We start from the raw sequence: 25,012 nt of genomic DNA, 5'->3' as shown, positions 1-25,012 counted from the left end.
TACTATTTTTTTCCTTAAAATGTATGGTGGTTGTCAAAATACCACACACGAACACCCATTTTATAATTCTGCTTCAAATGCAGCACGATTAAGCCTTTTACATGACTTGTAATTTGAAAAATTCAGAATTGTTGTAACAATAACTTCGTATAAAACATTCCTGCTCATTTCTGCACAAAAGAATTAAAGGAAATTAGCCATAAAAAAGGCAAAAGAGGCATATACATGGTTATTTCTACATTGTGAAAAGAAGAATTTGAAGTTGTTTATCATAGAACCCAATGAAGAGGCAAATGAACTTTTAAATAGCAGGGGAATCAGATTTATTTAACTGGTTATTTTATTAATAATATATTAAGTATACAGTTCCCATGTGAAAACTTGCATTATTGTAAGAATGTATTTAGGTTGTTAAATAAGACTATATATAAAAATATAATTCTAAATGAAAGTAGATTACAGTCAAAGAAACAAACCAAAACATCAATACCAAACAAACCAAAAGAAAACCCACTGTATTATTCAAATAAATAAAAGAGCTTTAAAATTCCTCACATGATATCACCTCCTTTCTGGTCCAGTTTTTTGTTGTTGTTATTCTACCCGCCCCCGCACCCCACCCCCACCTCATTACCTCTATCCTAAGTCCTTCTAAGTTCTCTAATATTATGGACAGAAGTTATTAGGTATCATTTCTTTGTTCTTTTTATGCTACATGAATCAACTTAAAATATGTCAAAAAGGGGATACGTTCCAAATCGTATATATTTAGGGAAACACGCTCTGAATAAAGAATTTTCCAAACATGATACATTTTGGCTACCGGGCTAGCCAATTTATTTTTCAACATTGGAACAATTCTGGTGGTGTTCTTGTCTCTGTGAATCAAAAGTTCAACTAGATTATATATAAAGATTTTGAAGATTAGGAAGCACTTTAACTGCATAACTGACAACTCCAACTTAGTGTCAGAAATGAACTCAAATTCCCTCCTCTCCCCCATGCTCTGGAGCTTCCTATCTCAGGTGACACTGCCATCTACCTGGTCACCTACAACCAGGCGACCATGGAGCCACTTCTGCCATCCCCATTTTTCATACCCACCCCATCCTACAGATAACCCATTCCTGTTCATTTTACTTCCTAAATACCTCAATGATTCATCAAATTATTGAAAACTTATGATATTTCAACATTGTATCAGCTACTGGGGAGATAAAGACAAAACAGAATGTGGTTTCTTTTCTTTTTTATCTCTAGAGAAATTCCTTTAGGTTCTCATCTGATCTGGGGGGAAGAACTAATTCAACAGCTTCCTAGTATTAGAATGCAGTTTGATAGACTAACAAGAGAGAAATCAGAAGGAATCATAAAAGATGACTGGTTGCAGAACTGTAGGGAGATGGATGGTACAAGACTATCAGCTCAGTGATACAGGGACTATTATCTTGCATATGGTATCACTGGCGTGGTATGTAGTACACACTCAGAAACAAAGTGGATCTACCCTCAGGGCTGTAAAAGAGGTGAGGCACTCCTTGCCCTTGATCCCTTGTCTGCAGCCGCAACTACTCTTCTCCTGGCTGAATTCTCTCTCTAAAAACCAATCAGGTATCACCTTCCTGCTTGAAAACAACCTATACTCTAGCCATTTTCCCGGACCAGTGGTGTGCTGTTTATATAGCTCAGGTTTTGCATGGAAAATCTTCTCTATCAGACAAAATTCTACTTATTTTAGGCCCCGGGCCATACATGCTGTCCTTTTATGATAGCATCACTAATCTTCAAGAGCAAGCTGGTTCCTCCACTGGACGGACCCTCCCTGCAGTTTTCAGTCACATTATGCTGCAGAGATTTATCTATCTGCCTCTCTCTGGAGACTGTGAGCTCCTGGAGGCCAGAACTCTATCTTATTAATCTTCTGCTATTTAACATCCTATCTGGCACATAGTAGGCTCTCAATAATCAGTTAAAGATACAGGGTTAAGGGAGGCTGAATATCTTTTATATATTTAGATTCTCTTTTATATATTGCCAGAAATAGGTGAAGCTGCAATTATTAGTGTTTTCTCTTTTAACAAATATTTATTGTGTCTCCCGTGTTTGGTAAGCTGGTGATGAAAAACTGTTGAAAAATATACAGAAATCTTGCTGTTCTAGGTTTTAGTTAAATAAGAATATTTCAAAGACAGGTCAATATTGTGGAATTGAGATGGTAGTTTACTATTATTTCAACTTTTCTGTATGCTTGAAATTTTTCATAATAAAACAATGAAAAAAGTTCCATTAGGAGACTTGGGAGGGATAACAATGTTCAAATGACTAAAGCGAAGCCTCTGTAGATAGATGCATAATACCATCTGTTGAGAATCACTAGAACATGACGGGTGTACTTCGGCAGGGCATTGGTAGCCTTTACATATAGTATGTTTACCATACAGTATAGGCTTTAGGCTTTTCCTGTTTCCTTTTTTTTTTTTTAGAGAGAGTGTTCCCACGCAGGGTATGGGGCCACAGGTGGGAGAGGGAGAAAGAAGACTCGACCTCGGGCCTCTATTTCATGACCCTGAGATCGTGACCTGAGCCGAAATCAAGAATCCAACACTTAGCCACTGAGCCACCCAGGCGCCCCTCCCGTTTTCTTTTCTATACGTGTGGACGTTTGTTCCTAAGTATGATGTTACTTTTTTTTTTGTCTCCTTCACCAACTGCGCTATTAACTTCCCTAGTTAGCAAGATGATGTCAGCATATAAAAAGAGCATTTAAAAATTCTGATTGTGGTGAACAGAGAAGTCACTCAAATATGAACTGCAAGCAACTTATTTTTAGTTGTCTGTATAGATGGACACTACATATTATGTGATTGAATGATCTAGAAATGTGATGACAGCTAGTATTACTCCCAGAGAAAAAAAGTTATAGTTCTCATGATTTTGGCTCAATTCCACTATTGCTTCCTGACTGATGCTAATTCACTTTTTAGGCCATATTTTTCTATAGTATTTACTTAAGCTTTTATTGGATTGCTTAAATTTTTTGTTTTACTTCAGAGGACCATGCTGAATGCTTCCTTTGGTTTCCACCATCAGAACAGCCACATTGGAGTTGAATTGTTAGGCTCCTAAAAATTAATTATACTCGACAGCCCTTAAACATAGTATTCCCTAACTGAGAACGGCCTATGATAAAGGTTTTGCAACTTGCATCAGTCAATTAGATTTAACTAACTCTGGTGAGATTACCTATGAATTTTATTTCATTTTAAATCTCTACAGTGAATAAGCATTTCTGTAAAATTACAAAGTGTAGAAAATAATTTGGCATATTCAAGGACTCAACATCTTAAACAGATGTTACCATTTTGCTGTCTGATTCAAACTTTTTTGTTGTTACTGAAGAAATCAAACATTTCAGGTGCAGGTAAAGACCCCACCCCTAGTTCCTTTCTCTCCTTCCTCATTCCCCCAGAGGAAACCAGTATCCTGAAGGTGATGTGTATCACTCCCAAACATGCTGGTATGTTTTCTGCAACGTATGTATATTTCCATAAACAACATAATAGTATTGCTTTCTGTTTTTACATTTTATATTAGTGGTATCATCTTCTATTAATCATTTTGCAACTTGTGTATTTTTCACTCCATACTATATTTAGAGATTTATTCATGTTTATAATTAAAATCTAATTCATTCATACTAATTGTTATACAAAATTCCAATTATATGGCATATATAACCTATAGTCCACTTATTTTTTTTTTACTGATAAACAATTGAGCTGTTCACAATTTTTTGCTATTACAAACAATATCTCATTGTCTATCCCTTTATGTTTTCCTGTGTATGTGAGCAATTCTTTTAGAAGAACTGCTAAGTGAGAGATATGAGAAATTCAAATTACTCCTCAAATGTTTACATGAATTTACATGAGTATTATATTTATCACATTAAAATGTGTGGGGTGTGTTTGTGTGTAAATAAATACAAACAAAGCCTACCTCTTAGGAGCCACAGTAGGTAGAACTTGGTACTTTATAGTGAAATGATAGATACAAAATGGAAATGGTAGGTGATGATCTATATCTATGCCCTTTAAGAGCAAAATTTTAATTGGGGTGAGCTCTAAAAAAAAGCTCAAAATAGTTGGTTCAAAAAGTCAAACTCACTGGTACTGGCAGAGTCATGTAAGTAGGGTAGGAGTGCCTACTGGTTAATGATGATTCTTACAATTTCTCTTCAGGCTGGGGGTGGGCAGAGTCATCACAAAACTTTAAAAAAAGTTTTTTTTTTTCCAAACTCAACTCACACTAGGCTCCAAAACTTCCTCTTATTAGGAATCATATCCACTCTTCACACGTGTTTGGACTGTAAAGTTTTTGGTTTCTTAAAATAATTGCTCTTTGGGAGAAATAAAAGTGAAGAGAAACCCAAACTGTTGAGATAACAACGTTTTTAACAAACAAAACCAAAAAAACCCCAGCTTTCATCTGTGGCAATAACCTATCTTTTCTCATTGGTTCTGTGAAAGACCTATATTGAACAAATATGATAAATATTGAAAACTTCAGTGATGGAGATAAAAATGGTGCTAGGGTTAAGAGTGCTTATTTTTAGAATATTGTCATGGTCTCCCTTACACACCATGTAGATTACTGCATCTATAATGGTCAGCAAATTACAGAAGCTTGTTACCACATGTTCTAAAGCAATGGCTGGAATATTTTTTCCTGTCCTAATATACCTGAGGGATATGACACATTTCCAACATTATCTTTGGCTTACTATGGCAGTAATGTGAAGGAAGGAGAGAATTTTAAAAATTACCCTCAATTTCAGGTGATTTTGATATGCCATTCCATTTTCACCATCATTGAAAACAGATGTTATAGTACAGTGGTTCTCAATTTTGGCTGCCCGTTAGTATCACCGGGGGAGCTTTAAACAAAATTCGGATTTAGCTGATCCGGATGGAGCCGGGTCCTGGCATTTAAAAATGCTCTCTAGGTGATCCTAGTGTGCAGTCACAGTGAAAAGTACTGCTTTTCCCTCAGATTGTTCTCAAACTCTAGCATACCCCAGAATGACCTGAAAGGCCTGATGACACACAGATTGCTGGGACCCAGTCTCTGAGTTTCTGATTCATGAGGTCTGGGGTGGGGTCCAAGAATTTGCGTCCTCACAAGTTCTCAGGTGATGCTGATGCTGCTGGTCTGGGGACCAAATTTTGAGAATCACTGCTCTAAACCAAAAAAAAATTCAACCTACATTTGTAGGATAACTTTCTAACATATTTATTTTCTAAGATATTTATTAAAAAGCTTCTACAGGGTGGCTCAGGTGGTTAAGCGTCTGCCTTCGGCTCAGGTCATGATCCCAGGGTCCTGGGATCGAGCCCCACTTTGGGCTCCCTGCTCAGCGTGCAGTCTGCATCTCCCTCTGCCCCTCCCCCTGCTTGTGCTTGCTACCAAATAAATAAATAAATAAATAAATAAATAAATAAAATAAATAAAATATTAAAAAAAGCTTCTATAATATTCATATTAAACTGTTTTTTAGTTATTATTTAACATTTTAGTACAGAATTAGCTTACAAATTATTTACATTCTAGAAGCAATCTACACTCATCGTTAAAAATCATCCAACAATATAAATCTTAAAAAGTAAAGCATAAAAGTTCCTTGTTTCCTCCTAATTCAGGGGTTGGCAATTTTTGTGGCTGTAAAGGGTAAGACTGCCAATATTTTTTTTGCACTGCAGGTCATATGGTCTTTGTTGCAAATACTCAGCTCTTGTACAGTGAGTGTAGAGCACAGACAATACATATTTATATGTGATGGGTGTGGCTGTTCCAATAAAACTTTATTTACAAAAACAGGCAGAGGGTTGGGTTTGACACATGGGCCATAGTTTTCTGACCCCTGCCCTGACCCATGTTTCAGAGATACTACTCACGGTGTTCGGATTACATACTTTAAGACATTTTCTTTGCTTACATAAACCTAAATGTTGTGTCTTTATGCTCATATAAAAGTAAGTATGTATGTATACACAAATATTTCCCCTTTTTTGCTTCTTTGTAATGAAATTATCAGTGAGGTATAATTTCTTAACCATTAGTTTGGCAAAGGTATGATGTGGGGAAGCAGGAATTTTTATCCATTGTTATTTTAACCAGAAATGTTTGTATTAGAAAAAACTGGTAGAAACCTAAGGGTCCACCAAAAGGGGCTTAAATCAATATGGTACAGCTGTGCAATAGGAATATTATGCATATGTTAAAAGAAATGGAGTATACTGCTATTGGAAAGATGTCCATAGTATATTAGTAAGAGATAATTAAGTTGCAAAACATAGAAAAGAGTTTTGGAAGCAATTACTACCAGGAGAGTAATTCAACATTTCTGGTTTTACCTAAAATATATTTTAAAACCTACTCTGTATAGGTTAAGCTTCCACATGTAAAATATTGGGAGGAACTTATTTTACCTACTGATAGGATATCATATTTAATTCTGAAGTGATTTAATGATTTTTAATACATGAATTCTTAAAGTAGTGAGTTGCTTTATGCCACTTTGCCCTTCAAATCTTTAAAACATATTTTGCTGAAGATCATTACTGCAATCACCTGCTAATGCCAGTTCATATTGCTCAAGAGGACCTGGTTTCTAGGTGGAATTGTAATTTAGTCCAATTGAATATGGCAGTTTTTATAAAACTGCTATTAGTAGAAACAGAGAGAGATGTAAATATGCAATGCACAGAAGAGTCCATTGCTCTTTAAGTGTGTGAGTTCCCATTCTTACCTGTGGGCGCACTTAAAGAAATCTGTAAATTGATGGCCATACATTTCGTTGTGAAGATGGAAAGCTCCATTGCTTAAATGATAAAACTAGAAATACTTTGCAAGAAGGATTGTTAATTCTTTTTTTTTAATATCATGGCAGATGCAAATTTTTGGTTTTGATGTCTATTTTAAGGACCTAAAACAAGGCTTTTAATCAATGTATTATACATCAAATTGATACTGTTAACTTCTGATTATTCAAATTAATAAAATATTCATAGGGAAATGTCCAAAGTTTTACATTTCTCAGGCTCCCCCCTTCCCCCCCTTAATTATCATGCCTAGAAGCTTTTTAGTAGAAGCACAGTCATCAGGCTGACGGAATTTGACAGGCCAGCAAGGCCCAATTACACTGGTGCTCTGTGGTACTTTGATGTCCTGGAAACGAAGAGAGATAGGGGCAAATTGGGTAGCGCATTATGTTAATGACTTGATTTAATCCGGCCACTAAACTTTATGTAGCCTGTTAAAAAAGATGCTAACACTAATTATGCCACTTTGGAAAGAAAAGGAGGGGACAAGCATTTCACTCTGACAAAGCGAAGCTCATAAATGTTGTAAATGAAATGAAACAAAATGAAGTAATCCATGATTAATTATACATCACAGACACGGAGAGAAGAGGAAGAACCAAGTAATATGTCTAAGTCCTGGGAAATCTGTTAGATTCTTTTAAGGATCAACATTTCTAAGAGATAACTAGGAGCTGTGAGATTCTGAATCATGAAAAAAAACTGCGTGATCTTAAAAGTGTTTACACAGTGTAGCAGGTAATTCAGATTCACAGTGTAATTGGCATAAATGATACTTATCTAGGACACTACTCCTAGTCTCACTTTTGTGACATTATAGGGTAGAGGCAATTAAAAAAAAAATCTATCAAGTGGGGATAACCACAGAGTAGGGTTCTCTAATTACTTTTTAATTAGTCTCTGTGCCTCTAATCTATTTTTTACATTATTGATAGCACGCTCTTTTAAAATGCGATTCAAGAGTGTAAACTCCCTAAGAGCAAGAGGATTATTTCTCTTCTTCACTGCTTATAGTCTCAGCGCCTAGAATAAAGCTTGGAACGCAGCAAATGCTAAATGTCTGTTTAATGAGTAAGTGATCTTCCCCCTCCCTTAAAAGCCCTCTCTGGCTGCTCATAGAACTTCAGGATAGACTTCAACCTTCTCGGATGATACACAGAGGACTTAATGCTCAGGACATGCCTATCTTTTCAGCATATTCTCCTGAGCTTCCACAGGTGTACCATAACGTAGCCCATCCTAAAACCATTCTGAATTCCCAGAAAGCCATGCTCCACAGTCTCTCTAATTTTCTTTTTTTAAAAGATTTTTTAAAAAAATTTATTTCTTTGACAGAGAGATAGAGAGCACAAGTAGGCAGAGCGGCAGGCAGAGGGAAAGGGAGAAGCAGGCTCTCTGCTGAGCAGGGAGCCTGATGCAAGGCTTGATCCCAGGACCCTGGGATCATGACCTGAGCCGAAGGCAGCCGCTTAACCAACTGAGCCACCCAGGCACCCCAGTCTAATTCTTAAGTTATCGTTCCTTTGACCTATAATGATCCCTCCATGACCCTTACTAATTCCTAATCATCTTCAACACTTGGCTCAAGCTTCACTGACTTTAGGAAGTCTGTCTTGATGAGGGTCCCTCATTGTTAGGTAACTGCCTGAATGCTCCCATAGCACCCTGTGCGTTCCATTCTCCTAGCGCTAACCACTATGCATTGATTGTGTTTCCCCTGCAGACTGTGACTTCTTTGAAGCCAGGGACTCCTTCTTTTATGACATATAGTAGATGCTAATGAATGCAGAACTGTGATAATGAAAGGACATATTACATAGGATGTGCTTATTAGCACATAAGAGCCATTCAGTAATACCTTCCTTCTGATGAAAGCCATGTATCACTATGCTGAGATTTCTACCTGAAGCAGTTCTTGAAGAAGAGGTAAAGAAAGAAACTAATGAGCCACAAGGATTTTTAACTTAAAAAAGGTTTTCTGATAACAACACCTTGACGAAAGTTAACATCACCAACAATCGGACAGAATGACATCCTGTGCCTCCTGACATGATGTACTGGAAAGGACGCAGCACTGCTTTTGCAGTATTCCTACCAAAACATTTAACTGAATCTAATATGAGGAAACATCACATAAATCCAAATTGAAGGCTATTCTACAATATAAATGACCTGGATTCTTAAAATATGTTAATCTGAAAGAACCCATATAAAGAAAGGCTGAAACCATCATTATGGATTACAGAGGCTAATGAGACAGGAAAGCTAAACACAGTGTACAATCTGGATTGGATCCTGGATCAGATTAATCAAATGCTATAAATTATACTACTGGAACAACTGGCAAAATTTTAATGAGAACTGTTGATTAAATAATAGTATTATATTATTATTCTGAAGGATTTCAGGGTAAAGGAGCATGACTTCTGCAACTCTGAAATGATTCATTATAATTCTGTATGCAAGAATGTGTATATATATATGCATACATAGGTGCACATATACATACACAGGAGAGACAACAGAAATGATAAACAAATGTAGTGAAATGTAACAGTTGATGAATGTGGGTGCAGTACATTTAAGAGTTCTTTGTACTACTTTTGTGAACTTTAAAGAAAAAAGGTTCCATGACTCATATTGAACGACTGTTAAAGTAGCACACAGAAAAACTGGTATAATCACTAGAAAACACTGTATTTCATGATTATGATGATCTCTTGAGGTTTGTTCCTATGTCTACAGATTAAACTATTTTACTATATTTGGTAAATAATTTGACACAACTAAATATCACCTATTAACATAAAACACTGGTTAGTACTTTCTCCTAAAAGTAGAATTTTTAAAAGCATGTGGGAGGTGATTAAGGGCAACTGAGGCATAAAGCATTGCTTACAGCAGTTGCTTCCTTTAAATGATATTCACACATTTGAGAAAGCATCTTAAACCATTATAATAAATCACATTTGGAATGGCAGTCAAGACTGTAGCAGGCTGTAGCAAAGTAACACAAATTACTTTCCCAGGAACAAGAAGAAAAAAACCTCAGTTTATTCTAAAGGAAAAAATAGATGTGTACATTAGAACTAGTTGGATATTTTAGAGGGATAGTTCTTTCTTTCACTAAACATCTTTGTTAAATCGAAGTTCCTTATTCTGTCTTAGTCAAGGGCATTGAACCATTCCACTGAGATGCTAGCAATGTTGCCAATACACATGGTTCCACTGAATGAAGGATTTCTCAGCCTCAGCACTATTGACATTTCGGGCCAGATAGTTCTTTGCTGTGAGTCCTGTGCATTGTAGCATGTTTGGCAGTAACCCTAACCCCGACCTATTAGATGTCAGCAGTCCCTCCCAGTGTGACAATCCAGAATGCCTCCAGACATTGCCAAATGTCCCCTGGGGGACAAAATACCCCCTCCCCCCAGCTGAAAATCATTTGGTCTAAGATGCTATAATTTAGATAACATTTTCCTATACTTTCAAAGTTACTTTTGAATGATGAATACAATGTTTAGAAAATAAAATTAACCATTACACAATGTCTCCCTAGTATCTATTGGATAAAATCCAAAATGTTTAGCTTGTATCTAAAGTCTTCTATCCTCTTATATAAAAAGGCTGCTCTAGTTAGTGTATTCTTGACTTCTAAAACACATATGCACCCCTGCGCTAGAAGTGCACATAATTTTCTCTCTGCTACCATATATCCGCATCTCTGAGATGTCACAGGGAAAGTAGAACACCCCTTCTTACTGTGTGATTGACCACAGCTGAATGGATCAAGGGTATAGAACTGATAAAGATGGACCTAATCCAGAGGCTAGGCATGGCTAATTAGATTTTTCTCCTTGGGGCTGGGCATGTTTGTATGGCTATCTTTGGGCAATAAACAAGGAAAGCAGAGAAAGTCAGCTTAAAATTAGAAAAAGTAGACATGAAGCCCACAAGACGGCAGATGGGCCAGCTCTGGGCATATCTTCCATAAAGTCTACTAAAGAGTCACTTCAAATTTCTCCTTCCTCTGAACTTCCTTAATTAGTGGCAAGATTATCAGCAAGTCACTTTATCTCCCAAGAACTCAGTTTATTCATTTGAAAAATGAGAAGGGGAGCCAGAAAACAGCTAAGTATTCTTTACCTCAAATATCTATTACATTAATTATTGGTACTGTCACCTGACATTGTTTTATATTGTAATTTAACAGTTGAATAACTACTTGACTTTTCATGAACACATCTTCCAATTAATGAAGATGTTCCTTGAGGGCAGGACCAGAATACTGTGTTTACTTCCTTAGGAGAAGTGACAACAAACTGCAGACACTGAATCCGTGGAATCACTGTGTTATGACAAGAGGGATGAGTGTTGTTTGTACTTTGACCAGATACATACATCCCTTAGTACCTGCCTTCTTAAACCCCAGGACTGATTCAGTATCTCATCTCTCATATTCTTATGTTCAAAAGGCTAAATCATATAGGTATTCAAAAATCCTGATGAGTTAGGCAAAGTCTTCCAGAAGAACTACTGACACATGAGAAAGAAATGTCTAATTCAAACATGCAGGCTTACTACTCTTGATGTAATGAATGGACGGTTCTTAATAAAATGATGTGATCGTCAAATTTTTTAAAGATCGATTGATTTGAGAGACAGAGAGAGAGAGAGCGAGCACTGAGTGCAAGCAGGGAGAGAGGTAGAGGGAAAGGGGAAGTAGACTCCCCACTGAGCATGGAGCCCTGAGATCATGACCTGAGCTGAAACCAAGAGTCTGGCATTTAACTGACTGAGCCACCCGGGGAACCCCTGATAGTTAATTTTATCTGTCAACTTGACTGGACCACCAGATTTTCAGACCTCTGGTCAAACATTATTCTAGGTATGTCCATCTGGCTGTTTTTGGCTAAGATTAACATTTGAATTGGAAGACGGAGTAAAGCAGACTGCCCTCCCTAAGGTGGATGGGGCTTCCTCCAATCAATTGGAAGACCTAAGGAGAACAAAAATGGCGAGAACTCCTCTTGCCTGATGGCCTTCAGAGGCAACATTGGTCTTTTCCTGACTTTGAACTTGAACTGAAACACTGACTCTTCTTAGGTCTCCAGCCTGCTTGCTTTCTAGCTGGAACTGACACCATCGGCACTCCTAGTTTTAAGAGCCTGGAACTACACCATTGCCTTTCTGGGTCTCCAACTTGCTGAATACAGTTCCTGGGGCTTCTCAGTCTCCATAACGACGTGACTCAATTCCTTATAATAAATCTCCTTAGAGGTACATATTTATACATATATATCCTATTGGTTCTGTTTCCCTGGAAAACCCTAATACAAACGGCTGTGAAGCTAAATTCCACACAAGGGGCTCGTTTTCCCTTTGATACCCATCATCAAAAATTTCTAATAGAGAGCAGAGAATTTCTATTCATTAGTTTGATAAATAATTTAACAATTTCAGGTTTGATAAAGCAAAAAAGCTAAATAGAATTGAACTAAATACTATGATTAAAAGTCTTTGGGCAACCATATTTAAGATTTCTTCCTTGATTTACTGATTTTGAACAATAAAGATTCCACATATCAGGATGCCATGGGTCAGGTGATATTATAATTAATAATGATAATAAAACTTTGGACAGATGAACTGTTCTGCTTGTACTTATCAATCATCTGTTTGTATTTGGGTTTGTTCTGCAGAGAGGTTAAGCTAAGAATTTTAAGAGTTGAAAGAAGTATTCCAATTCTTACCCATAAAGTAGAAATTCTAAAAAAAGGAGTACAATTAATCATTTCAGGAAAATTAACATAGATGAATAGAAAAAGCTAGGGCCTTTTTACTTTACTTACATTTACTTTATAAAAACTACCCCTCCCCCCTTAAAATAAAAAAAATGCTCTGGTAAGTGGTATACTTTCCATATAAAGTATAATTTTCTTTTCAAAATTTCCTTTTACATACTGCTTTTCAGCAACGTGCTACAAAACAAATACACCTATACAAGATTAATTACCTTCTATGACAGTTTAATTTTTTGGTGGAAATAACTTTATCAGTGGACATATTTAGTGTATGAATGAATTCACATTTTAAAGTTTTAGAGTTTTAAATGCAATATCCCATTTTGAATTCTTAAAGCTCAGACTGGATTTTTTTAGAAAAAGATTTTATTTATTTATCTGGGAGAGAGAGAGAGAGCATGAGCAGGGGGAGGAATAGAGGGAGTGAGACAAGCAGACTCCCTGCTGAGTGGGGAGCCTGCCGAGGGGCTTGCTCCCAGAACCGTAAGACCAGGACCTGAGCCAAAGTCAGATGCTTAAACTACTAAGCCACCCAGGTGCCCCTCAGATTGGATTTAATACATCTTTGTACAATCCTTCTGAAAAGGAGTCAGGGATGTCAACTGGTTTTAGCAAGTAATTATTAAAGCTGCTGCTGATTATTATCATCAGGTATTATTAACATGGAAGCAAAAATAACACAAGTTATGACCCATTACATAATGAAACTACATATGAATTTTTTTTTGTACTAGATGATTACATGGGTAAGACTGTGAGGATACATAAAATTTTCCCAGAAATATTTTTGCCTTCAGATTTTCATATGCAAAGACCAATACACTATGAATGAAAAGCAGCTTTATTTCGCAACATTTCTAGCTGGCATCAAGCTACTGACCTGTTTGATATTCTTGGAGATATGACCTGGAATAATACACTCATCACTGTCAGATGCTGATCTGTCTTCCTCATCTGTTAAAAAATAAAATTTTAGTGGTTCAAGTCTGTTAAACCAATTATATTTATACCTTATGAAATGGAGTGAAATATAAGGATAATCTTAAAAGGACAATATGATACTCATGTCTAGACCTTTCTTAGCAGCAAAGATATTTACTTTTACATTATATTTTAGAAAAGATTAAAAAAAATGACTTAAAATTCCAAGTTTAGTTTTAGTAGAAACAAAGATAATAAAAATATAGCTTGCTCTGAAATTAAAAAATAATCTCTTTAAAGAGAAGGACAGGGTAAGAGGTGTTTTCTAACAGCCTAACCAATTACATTGTGCAAACATCAAGTTAATTCCCTTTTTATTTATTTTTATTTTTTTATTATTATGTTATGTTAATCACCATACATTACATCATTAGTTTCAAGTTAATTCTTACATTTAGAAACATATAAAAAAATTTGCAGTTTTATTGTGGAAAAATTGCCATATGAAAAACTGCACATATTTAAAGAGCAAAATTTGATATTTTGACATATGCAGAATTCTGTGAAATCATCACCACAATTAAGATCGTGAACCCATCTGTCACCCTATAAGTTTCCTCATGCCCCCTGTAAACTACTCTTTTTCTGTATCTCTCTATTCCCATTCGCCCTTCCCTAGGCACCACCCAAATGCTTTGTTGCTATAGTTGCCTTGTCTAGATATTTATATAAATTAAATCCTGTTAAGAGTTGTCTTGTCTGAGTTTTTAGTTTTAATTTTTAAAAAGTTAATTTCTCCAGAATAATTCAGATGATAGTATAAAACCCAAAGAGGACATAAAGCCACTTAAAACATAAATCGGGAACATGGTCAGCAGTAGTCGTGGATTGCACTGTGGCACTGCAGGTTGAGATAAGAAGGTGTGCAACAATTCTGCCTGCCTTTAGCTGACTACACTGAACTGTGTCCCACCATTTCAGTCAAGAAATAGGTATCACGAAGTAGATCCACTATTACGTGAAGATGTCCTAGGAGGCATGCTCTAACAGATTAAAGAAAGCATACAATTAAGTAAATAATGGTAATTTAAAGAAAGGAAAAAAAAATCACCTTCTGGTTCCAATTCCTCAGTTATTTCTGTTTCATCTTCAGAAGAAGTCCAGCTTCGGTCTGCAAGCTGACCCTCAGACAGGAAAGATACATCATCTTTTCCTTGTTGAATTCTCTCTTTTACCTTAGCTCCACTGCTTTCTTGAGAAACCTGAAGAAATTGCAAGCACACTGATAACACTGTTGCTTAGATCACATGTGTGTACTTGCTGAAGCACCTGACTCTGAAAGAATGTAAGCTTGAGACTTAAATATATGGACAGGCATTTTATGTAAGTGATTCATTAGAAAAACCATCACTAAAATTGCACAAATGATAATATGAAGATAAATGAAAACATTATTATAAACCAAGGATGAAAAATATATTAATATCAAAATGAATTTTACATTATTACTCTAATTCACATATCTATTTATTAGCAGCTAATATCAGCATAATTAAAACACTGGTCATGTTTTCGATCTTTCTGTCCCCAGGAAGTTATACACAAAAATAGGATCAATGCTTTGAGTTCTTGATCCATTTTAATACAAAGACAAAGTCTTTTTTTTTTTTTAAGATTTTATTTATTCATTTGAGACACAGAGATATAGAGAGCAAGACAGAGCACAAGTAGGGGGAGCGGCAGGCAGAGGGAGAGAGAGAAGCAGGCTTCCCGCCGAGCAGGGAGCCTGATGCAGAGCTCGATCCCAGGACCCTGGGGTCACAATCTGAACCAAACCAAGAGATGGATGCTTAACTGACTGTGCCAGCTAGGCACCCCTGCTTCTTCCTTTTGATTTGGATGTCTTTTATTTCTTTTTCTTGCCTAATTGCTCTGGCTAGGACTTCTAGTAATTTGTTTTTAAAGATTTTTTATGTATTTATTTGACAGAGAGAGAGACACAGTGAGAGAGGGAACACAAGCAGGGGGAGTGGGAGAGGGAGAAGCAGGCTTCCCTCCGAGCAGGGAGCAGGATGCAGGACTCAATCCCAGGACCCTGGGACCGTGACCTGAGCCGAAGGCAGACGCTTAACGACTGAGCCACCCAGGCGCCCCCAAGACAAAGTCTTTTACGAACCAAGTTAAACCTTTCAAAATAATTTTAATACATACCTCAGGGATATGTGAAAGAGTTGGCATATTAGTTTCTATTTCTGGCGTATGCTCCACTACTGATGACATTTCCTTCACATCTTCAGGAGGAGGAGGTATCTCCTTTTATTGATGTGAAAACATGCATATGTGTTATTTTGTATTTATTACTTTATTATTAAATCCTATACATATGTATAAACCCTATATATATATAGATCCTATATATATATATATTTACTGTATATATATATATACACATATATATATTACCCATATGACCCTAATTTTAGTTAGCGTATTTCAGTAAAATGGTTGATAGTCATCATAGTATATATACACAATTTAAGAATTGCAACTGTTGTTCATTGAAGCATTGTTTATAATTGCAAAAAAAAGTGAAAACAGTGCAAATGTCCAACAGTATAGGGTTAAATACAATATGGTATATATCCAAATACCTGAGTTCTTTGCAAACATGAAAAAAATGATAATGTAGATCTGTACTTACTGACACTGAAGAGAGTACCTGATACAGTGTTGAGTAAAAAATGCTAGTTACAGAATAATATAGTTGTATACTGTTTTGTTAAAAAACAAACATGCAAACAATGTGTATGTTTCTATGGGAATAAGCATGGAAGGAAATTCACTAAAATTCTATCTCTGATATATAGATTTGGGGAAATTTATTTTTATTTTTAATGTTTTTTTTTTTTTGCTTATTTGTATTTTCTAATATTTCCACGATGATTATACATTACTCATGTAATTAAACAATATTGCATATGCAAAGATATATAATTTCTAGGATCAACATTATTTTTTAACTGTATCAAATATCAATTTATAGTCAACCATTTTCCAGGATTCATAAACTGATGTTTATTTTTAAAATATAGCTTATCATTTTTGCTAGTTTAAAATTAAACATGTCCAATACAGAAAATGGGAAAGATAAACCAGAAAACAAAAGAAATTAATACAAGTCCATATTCTCATTACCCAGTGATAATATCCATTAACAGTAGATTTCTTTACAATTTTTTACCTTTTTCTTTATGATTAATTAAAAAAAAATTCTTTCAAGTTGACTTTAAAGATTTATTTATTTGAGAGGGAGAGAGAGAGTGAGTGAGTGAGGTGAGGGACAGAGGGAGAGGGAGAGAGAGAATCCCAAACAGACTCCCTGCTGAGTGCGATCCCATGAGATCATGACCTGAGTGAATAGGTCAAGATGTTTGATGAACTGAGCCACCCAGGTGCCCCTTTATGATTTTTCTTTTAAAGATTTTATTTATTGGGGCACCTGGGTGGCTCAGTCGTTAAGCGTCTGCCTTCGGCTCAGGTCATGATCCCAGGGTCCTGGGATCGAGCCCCACATCGGGCTCCCTGCTCGGCGGGGAGTCTGCTTCTCCCTCTCCCTCTGCTGCTTCCCCTGCTTGTGCTCTCTCTCTCTGTCAAATAAAAAAAAATAATAAAAAAAAATTTTATTTATTTATTTGATAGAGAGAGAGACACAGTGAGAGAGGGAACACAAGCAGGGGGAGTGGGAGAGGGAGAAGCAGGCTCCCTGCCGAGCAGGGAGCCCGATGCGGGGCTCGATCGCAGGACCCTGGGATCATGACCTGAGCCGAAGGCAGACGCTTAATGACTAAGCCACCCAGGTGCCCCTTCATGATTAATTTTTAATGCACATAAAAAACTTTCTTGGTTACACAGTGGTAATTATAAATACAATATATCCTGTTATATTTAAAAAAAACCTTAATATTACAACATAAAATTTTCTCCTGGTATGAAACTTTGGGTAAACATTTTTGATACGATATAATATTAAAATGAATGGATTTATCACAATTTAATGAACCACTTTACTGGTGTTGGACATTTAACTAATTCACTATTTTCAGCTTTTGTGACTAACATTACAACAAACATCTCCGTGTATATGTATGTCTTTTTTATATTTATAATTATTTATGTAGGAATCCGGCTACTTATGTTCAAATTCCAGATCTAATATTTTGCCCTTGAGTGTTACTTAAGCTCTGTACATATTACTTTCCTGATCTTTTCTTTTTTTTTAAAGATATATTTTCATTTGAGAGAGTGGGAGAGAGCAAGTAGGGGAAGGGCAGAAGGAGAGGGAGAGAATCTCCAGCAGACTCTGCCCTGAGAACAAGACTTGCCAGGGCTCCATCTCACAAGCCATGAGATCATGACCTGATGTGAAACCACGAGTTGGACGCTTAACAGAGTGGGCCACCCAGATACCCCTTACTTCCCTGATCTTTAAATGGCAATAATTCTAGTATGACATAAGGTTGTTCTTAGGATTAAATGAGTTTGTGGACATAAAGCATTTAGTTCAGGGTCTGACACATAATGAGCACTCAGTAAGTGTTTGCTGTTAAATATGGCCTGAATAATAGTTATTGAATTCATTTATTTAGCACATATATAAAAAATGCACTGTATATGCCAGGTATCATCATAAGCTCTGAGGAGAAAAAATATTTTTATTTTTTAATTTTTAAAGATTTTATTTATTTGAGAGAGAAAGCATGAGAGAGAGAGCACAAGTTGGGGGGCAGCCAGAGAGGGGAAGCAGACTCCCCACTGAGCTGGGAGCCCAGCGTGGAGCTCCATCCCAGGACTGAGATCATGATCTGAGCTGAAGGGCGACACTTAATGGACTGAGCCACCCAGGCACCCCGAGAAAAAATATTTTGATCTGGGTGTTGTTTACCCAGGTGTGTACATAGGTAAAAATTCATTGAGCTGGGGGCTTAAGTTTTGTATCCTCTAACTATTTAAGAGTTATATCTCAATTACAAGGAAAATATATTTTTTTTAAAGTCCAAAAGAGATGATGGTGACTTGAGTGGTGACAGTGGAGATGATGTAAATACAGGATATGTTTTGAAAGTATAGCTGACAGGTTTTGTGGATGAACTGGACGTAGGATGTGAAAAAGAGAATGACAAAGGGATGCCTTCAAAATTTAATAACTATGCAACTGGGTGAATGGTTCGTCATCTATTGAGAATGGGAAACAATGGAAGAAACATTTTGGAAGGGGGATGTGAAGTCACATTTGGTTTGTGACATGTTAAGTTTAGATTCCTATTACACATCCGGGTGCATATGAAATAAATGGGGAGAAAATAAATCTGCAATTTGGCAGCGAGATCAAGACTGAAGATAATAAATATGAGAGTGATTGCATCTAGATGTTTAAAACTATGAGACTGGCTAAGACCTGTGAATGTATATACAGAGTGAGAAGAGGTCTAGGTCTGCAGTGAAACTGCTGAGGCACCTCTACACTGAGAGATATGGTCTAGGACAGTGAGAAGAACAACTGATAAAGCTGGAGAGAATCTAGAAAGGCATGGTGTCCCAGAGGCCAAGTGAAGAGGGAGCAAGTATTCCACTGTGTTGAATGTTACTGGGAGATAAAGATGGGGACTGAGAACTGACTACTGGATATGGCAAAGTCAAAGTCATTGTGAACTTAGCAAGAGTGGTTTTAATGAGGACGAATTTTGACTAGAGTGAGTTCAAGAAATGGTGTATGTGAAGAATGGGAAACAGAATTAAGACTTTCTGAAGAGGTTTCTTTTTTTTCCCGTCCCATAAATGGGGGAAGAGGATCAGGGTAGTAGCTGGAGTTACAAATGGTGTCAAAAGAGGGTTTAGATCAGAGTAAGAAGACTTAACATTTATACACAGTGCCAAATTAAGAGCTAACATTAAAGGAAAAAGAAGTATTTTATTCACTGGTTTCCTCTGAAATCAGGTAGGGTATACAACACCTACATCATTTATTTAAAATATTTGGTATGAGAGAGGGCGCCTGGGTGGCTCAGTTGGTTAAGCGACTGCCTTCGGCTCAGGTTATGATCCCGGAGTCCCGGGACTGAGTCCCACATCGGGCTCCCTGCTCAGCAGGGAGTCTGCTTCTCCCTCTGACCCTCTTCCCTTTCGTGCTCTCTCTCTTTCTCTCTCTCTCAAATAAATAAATAAAATCTTAAAAAAAAAATATTTGGTATGAGAGAGAAAAATCAGTATTTTCAGTGTTTACTACTTACAGAACTCTGTTGTGGTGTGATATCCACAAAAGACACTTTCTTATCTACAGGTGTTAAACGCTGTCTTGGTTTTGGTGTTGGTACCTAAGATAAATCAATATGTCAAACTGAGTATGATGAACATACACTTAGATAAAACTACAACCATTTTTTCTTTCTTTTTAAAATAAATTCAAAGTCATTGTTACTCACAACAACTACTGTGCTAACAGAGGATGTCGGAGGTGCTCTTTGAACAACTTCTGAATCTTCTTTGCGTATAAAATTTCCTAAGTCTTTAGTTGTTACAGATCCACTGGGTGGAAGGTAAGCAAATTTCCATTTCAATATAACATGGATGGTTCCTGCAGGATGCTTTTTATGATCTGTTAACTCAAACACTCCTGTCAAGTTACAAAAATAATTTTAATTAATGCTAGAGTGAAGTTTTATTATCATAAGAATTAAAGAAGAACTACCCACAACTTTAAAAATAATTTTGGCTTTTACTCACACCTCAAATGGCTTAGAGAATAAAGACAAAATAATCTATGATAGGTTCATCTCTGAAGCAGACTCCTTTCAGAAGTTAAGGCCTTAGTGATAATACTGATTCCAAGAAGAGAAAATTAACATAAATATTTTAATTCACTGAAATTAAATTCAGAGATTATTCAGAATTCTTAGCCTTCCTCTAAGACATTATCTGGGTTATAGCTCAAGTATCAATCTCCTTTTGCCTTAAATATTCTTGCAAAAGACTTGTCTCTATAGAAAAATATATTAAAACTTCACAATTTCAAATAATTTATATATCTAAGGAAGTCTTCATATTACCACATAATTTTATCATAATTTTAAATATATTTTACTGGGATTTGTTAAATTACTCCAAATTAATAGCAGCACAACAAAAAATGTCCAGAAAATAGACAAACTGCCTAAAACAGTAATAAAAAGTATCACCTAGCTGCAACTGTAATACAGAGTCACAAATTTTAGTCATTGTATTTTCTTTTTTTTTTTTTTTAAAGATTTTATTTATTTATTTGAGAGAGGGAGCACGAGTAGAGTGAGGGGCAGGGAAAGAAGCAGCCTCTCCACTGAAGAGGGAGCCTGATGCGGGGCTCGATCCCAGGACTTTGGGATCATGACCTGAGCTGAAAGCAGACGTTTAACCAACTGAGCCACCCAGGCGCCCCTGCACTAAATTTTTCAGTATGAAACATTCCAGACTTGAAAAAAACAAATCTATATTTCAAGTATAACTTTTGTTTAGGAGTAGTATCTTTTACTTGGTCCTCAAGTGTTTGATATATTTTTTAATGGCTGGCTGGGAAAGAGAAACAAAACAACTCTAGACTTTTTTTTTTTTAATTTTATTTATTTATTTGACAGAGAGAGACACAGCGAGAGAGAGAACACAAGCAGGAGGAGCGGAAGAGGGAGAAGCAGGCTTCCTGCGGAGCAGGGAGCCTGATGCGGGGTTGATCCCAAGACCCTGAGATCATGACCTGAGCCCAAGGCAGATGCTTAATGACTTAGCCAACCAGGTGCCCCAAAACAACTCTAGACTTTAGAACAAAAGAATATAGATGGAATATAAGGAGATGATAAACTTCTACTACAGGCACAGGTGGGACTTCTAGAATGGCTGAGTGAAGAGCTCAGTAAATCCTTTCTACAAAAAGAATGACATAAGGGGCGCCTGGATGGCTCAGTCAGTTAAGCGACTGCCTTCAGCTCAGGTCATGATCCCAGGGTCCTGGGATCGAGCCCCGCATCGTGCTCCCTGCTCGGCGGGAAGCCTGCTTCTCCCTCTGCCCCTCACCCTGCTTGTGTTCCCTCTCTCGCTCTCTCTCTGTCAATTAAGAAAATGAATAAAATCTTTAAAAAAAAAGAATGATATGATAAAACTGGACAAAATGATAAAAAAACCCCAACCATTTAAGTGCTCTAGAAATTGAACAAAGGTGTACAACAAATTGAGAACATTTATTGATGAGAATCTATAGAAACTCAGTAACAACAGTAAGAGTCAGAACAGACTCTAATAAGCTACTTCTCTGGCTGAACATGAGACCTGTAGACTGCGTGAACTTTGAAAACTCATTACCCAACCCGTACACTAATCCACAGACAAAGAGTGGAAGCCTACTAGCTCAAGGTGTTTAAGTACAACCTCTTACCAATCAATGACCACTAAACTACGCTGACTCAAGCTTAAAATTAAACAAATAAAAACTTAGCAGAAACATCAGTGGGTACAGTGAGAGGAAGATACAGAATTAGTTCAGGCAAATCGCCAAGCAAAAACGTCAGGAGAACCACCCTGTGGAGTAGGAGACAATTGAAATCTAGAGCTGCTATAATACTGTATCCTAAATGTCCAGTTTTAAACAATGACAAAAAAATCATGGCACATGTGAAGCAGGAGTGTATGCTGCACACATAGGAAAAAGGCCATCAAGAGACACCTTCTGTCAGTGTTTCAATATTACACTTAACAGACACAAACCTCAGAACAGCTATTATAAATATGTTCAAAAAATTAAATGATATTTAAAGAATTAAACTGTGATGACAATGATTTATAAAAAATAATATAATAAAGAGAAATTTTATAAAAAAGAAAGAACTAAATAGAAATTCTGGAGTTGAAGTTACAATTACTAAAATGAAAAAAAAAATCAGTAGAGGGTCTCAATAGGAGATTTGAGCTGGCAGAAGAAAGAACCAGTGAACTTGAATACTGACCAACAGAGATTATCCAATATGCAGAGAAAAAAAAAATGAAGAAAAATGAATAGAGCTTCAGAGAATGTGAGACACCATTAAACACAAATGTACATGTAATGGGAATCCAAGAGGGAAGAAAGGGCAGAAAAAAATTGAAGAAATAACAGCAGAAAACTCCCCAAATTTGGTACCTAACAGTACCCTACACATAAAGCTCAACAAATTCTAAGTAGGATAAGCACAGTGGGATCCACATCATAAACATCATAGTCTGTTTAAGGCCATACATAGACACACACATACACACACACACACACACTAAAAAGAAGATATTGAAGATAGTATCAAGTACAAGGGAACCATAATAATAACAGCTGATTTCTCATTAGAAACAATGCATGCCAGAAATTAGTCATCTGATATACTCAAAGTGCCAAAGAAAAAAAATAACTGATGACTAAGAACATTATACCTGGCAAGACTATCCTCCAAAAAATAAAAGCAAAATAAAGACATTCCTAGATAACAATTAAGAGAATTCATTACCAGCAGACCTGAGTTACAAGACATATCAAAGGAAGTTCTTTAGGTTGTAAGGAAGTAATACCAGATCTCAAATCAACACGAAGGAACAGAGACCAATAAAAGTAATCACATAGGTAATTATGAAAGACAGTGTAAATATATTTTTTGTCATTTCTTCTCTTAACTGATTTAAAAGACAATTGCATAAAACAATAGTAAAATTATATTGTTGAACTTTTATAAAGATAAAAAATATATCATCATAACAGCATAAAGGAGAGAGAGGCAATGGAGTTATATTGGAGTATGGAAATAACACCAGACAGTAACTCAAATCCATAAGAAGAAATAAAGAATACCAGAAATGGAGGGAAAAAAAAAAAAAAAGGAATACCAGAAATGGTAAACGCGCAAGTTAATGTGAAAGTCTCCTATAATTATAGATATTCTCCCTTCTCTTGACTTTCTTAAAAGACAAAAAGTTGGGTGCCTGGGTGGCTCAGATGGTTAAGCGTCTGCCTTTGGCTCAGGTCATGATCCCAGGGTCCTGGAATCAAGCCCTGCATCAGGCTCTCTGCTCGGTGGGGAGCCTGCTTCTCCCTCTCCCTCCACCATTCCCTCCACTTGTGCTCTCTGGCTCTATCTCTCTGTCAATTACATAAATAAAATCTTAAAAAAAAAAAAGACAAAAAGTTATACAATGCAATAATTATAACATTGTATTGTTGGATTTGTAACATATATAGGCATTCTTTACATAAATATATGACAATAATAGCACAAAGGAGGGGGGAGGAAATGGAATTATACTGGGGCAGACTTTCTATATTTTGATGGAGTTGTCACCATTAATTTTAGACTGGTAAGATACATATTGTAATCTGTAGAACAACTACTAAGAAAATAGGAAAAAAACTGTAGGCCCAACATTTAAGATTATCTGAGAACCTTAGGAAGGTCATATCCATAACGGAAATATAATTTAGGTTTGTTTTTACAATTTCATAGACTCAATAAATATGCTTACCTGAGATACACCTGTCATGTGCCAATGAAATCAGAGGCACATTGACTTTTCCTATATATATATTCTCTTGAGTATCACTATCATCAAATACATAAAAACTCAGAGACTCTGACTTAAGGTATCGATCCAAATCCATATTCATTGGCACTGGGAAACACATTTGATCATCAAACTGTGGATCATTGCTACTGGGAATGATGGCTGTATCATGGTCAGCAAAATCAAAAAACTTGTATACAACATATGGGTGTGGCTGAAGGTGGCTTGCTCGGGACTTCAAGTGGCTGCAACATCTGACTGTAATATGAAGTTCATTTAAGTTGCCATCTGTGGAATCAGTAGAACTGAGCTGAGCAGTTTTGGGTGCTTGCTGACTTGACTGGAAAAAAAAATATTTATCTTATAGTAATAATACAATGAAAAGATAAATAGCAGCTGCTAAATCCCAAGCAAAAAAAATTTTGTAAATGGACAAAAAGCTGTATATTTCAACTTCATAGTGAATTTCTCAGTAAAAGACCTGATTCTTAGTCAAAACTAATATTTCCTAGAACATGTGTGAACAGTTGATCTTGGGCTATTAGCAATAAATATAGATGACTGAGCATACATGTAGAGACTGTTGTTAAAACAAAATAAAACCAAGAATTGATATTCTTTAATTCTATTTAATAACTAATGAGTAAAGTGAACAGATGGATCCAAAGACAATGTCCTCTAGGTCACAATTTTATTAAGAGCTAGTCCTTCAACCACTCCAGCTATTGTGATCATAACTCACTGTTATGTAAGAATCCAGTGAATTTGATGGAGCCCACCCAGAGAGATTCTTTCATTATATTTGGGTTG

General features: G+C 36.3%; 1 protein-coding gene across 3 annotated transcripts in view; it reads right to left on the bottom strand.

The window, feature by feature from the left end:
* RPGRIP1L (RPGRIP1 like) overlaps nt 1-25,012 on the bottom strand; it is a 91,714-nt gene that overhangs the window by 17,075 nt on the left and 49,627 nt on the right. For all 3 annotated transcript variants that reach the window (XM_025852442.2, XM_073884352.1, XM_073884353.1), the window contains 6 exons: nt 24,164-24,542; nt 20,086-20,276; nt 19,894-19,977; nt 15,818-15,919; nt 14,718-14,868; nt 13,566-13,639 (listed from right to left, as the gene is read on the bottom strand). In XM_025852442.2, coding sequence (XP_025708227.1) covers nt 13,566-13,639; nt 14,718-14,868; nt 15,818-15,919; nt 19,894-19,977; nt 20,086-20,276; nt 24,164-24,542 — 981 coding nt within the window. The remainder of the gene's footprint in view (nt 1-13,565; nt 13,640-14,717; nt 14,869-15,817; nt 15,920-19,893; nt 19,978-20,085; nt 20,277-24,163; nt 24,543-25,012) is intronic.

Source organism: Callorhinus ursinus, unplaced genomic scaffold (assembly GCF_003265705.2).
Source record: "Callorhinus ursinus isolate GAN/ISIS: 27379988/994484 unplaced genomic scaffold, GSC_fseal_2.0 scaffold56, whole genome shotgun sequence".
NCBI lineage: Eukaryota > Metazoa > Chordata > Mammalia > Carnivora > Otariidae > Callorhinus > Callorhinus ursinus.
Note: the sequence above shows the minus strand (reverse complement) of the source record. Positions and strands in the feature narration are given on the sequence as shown.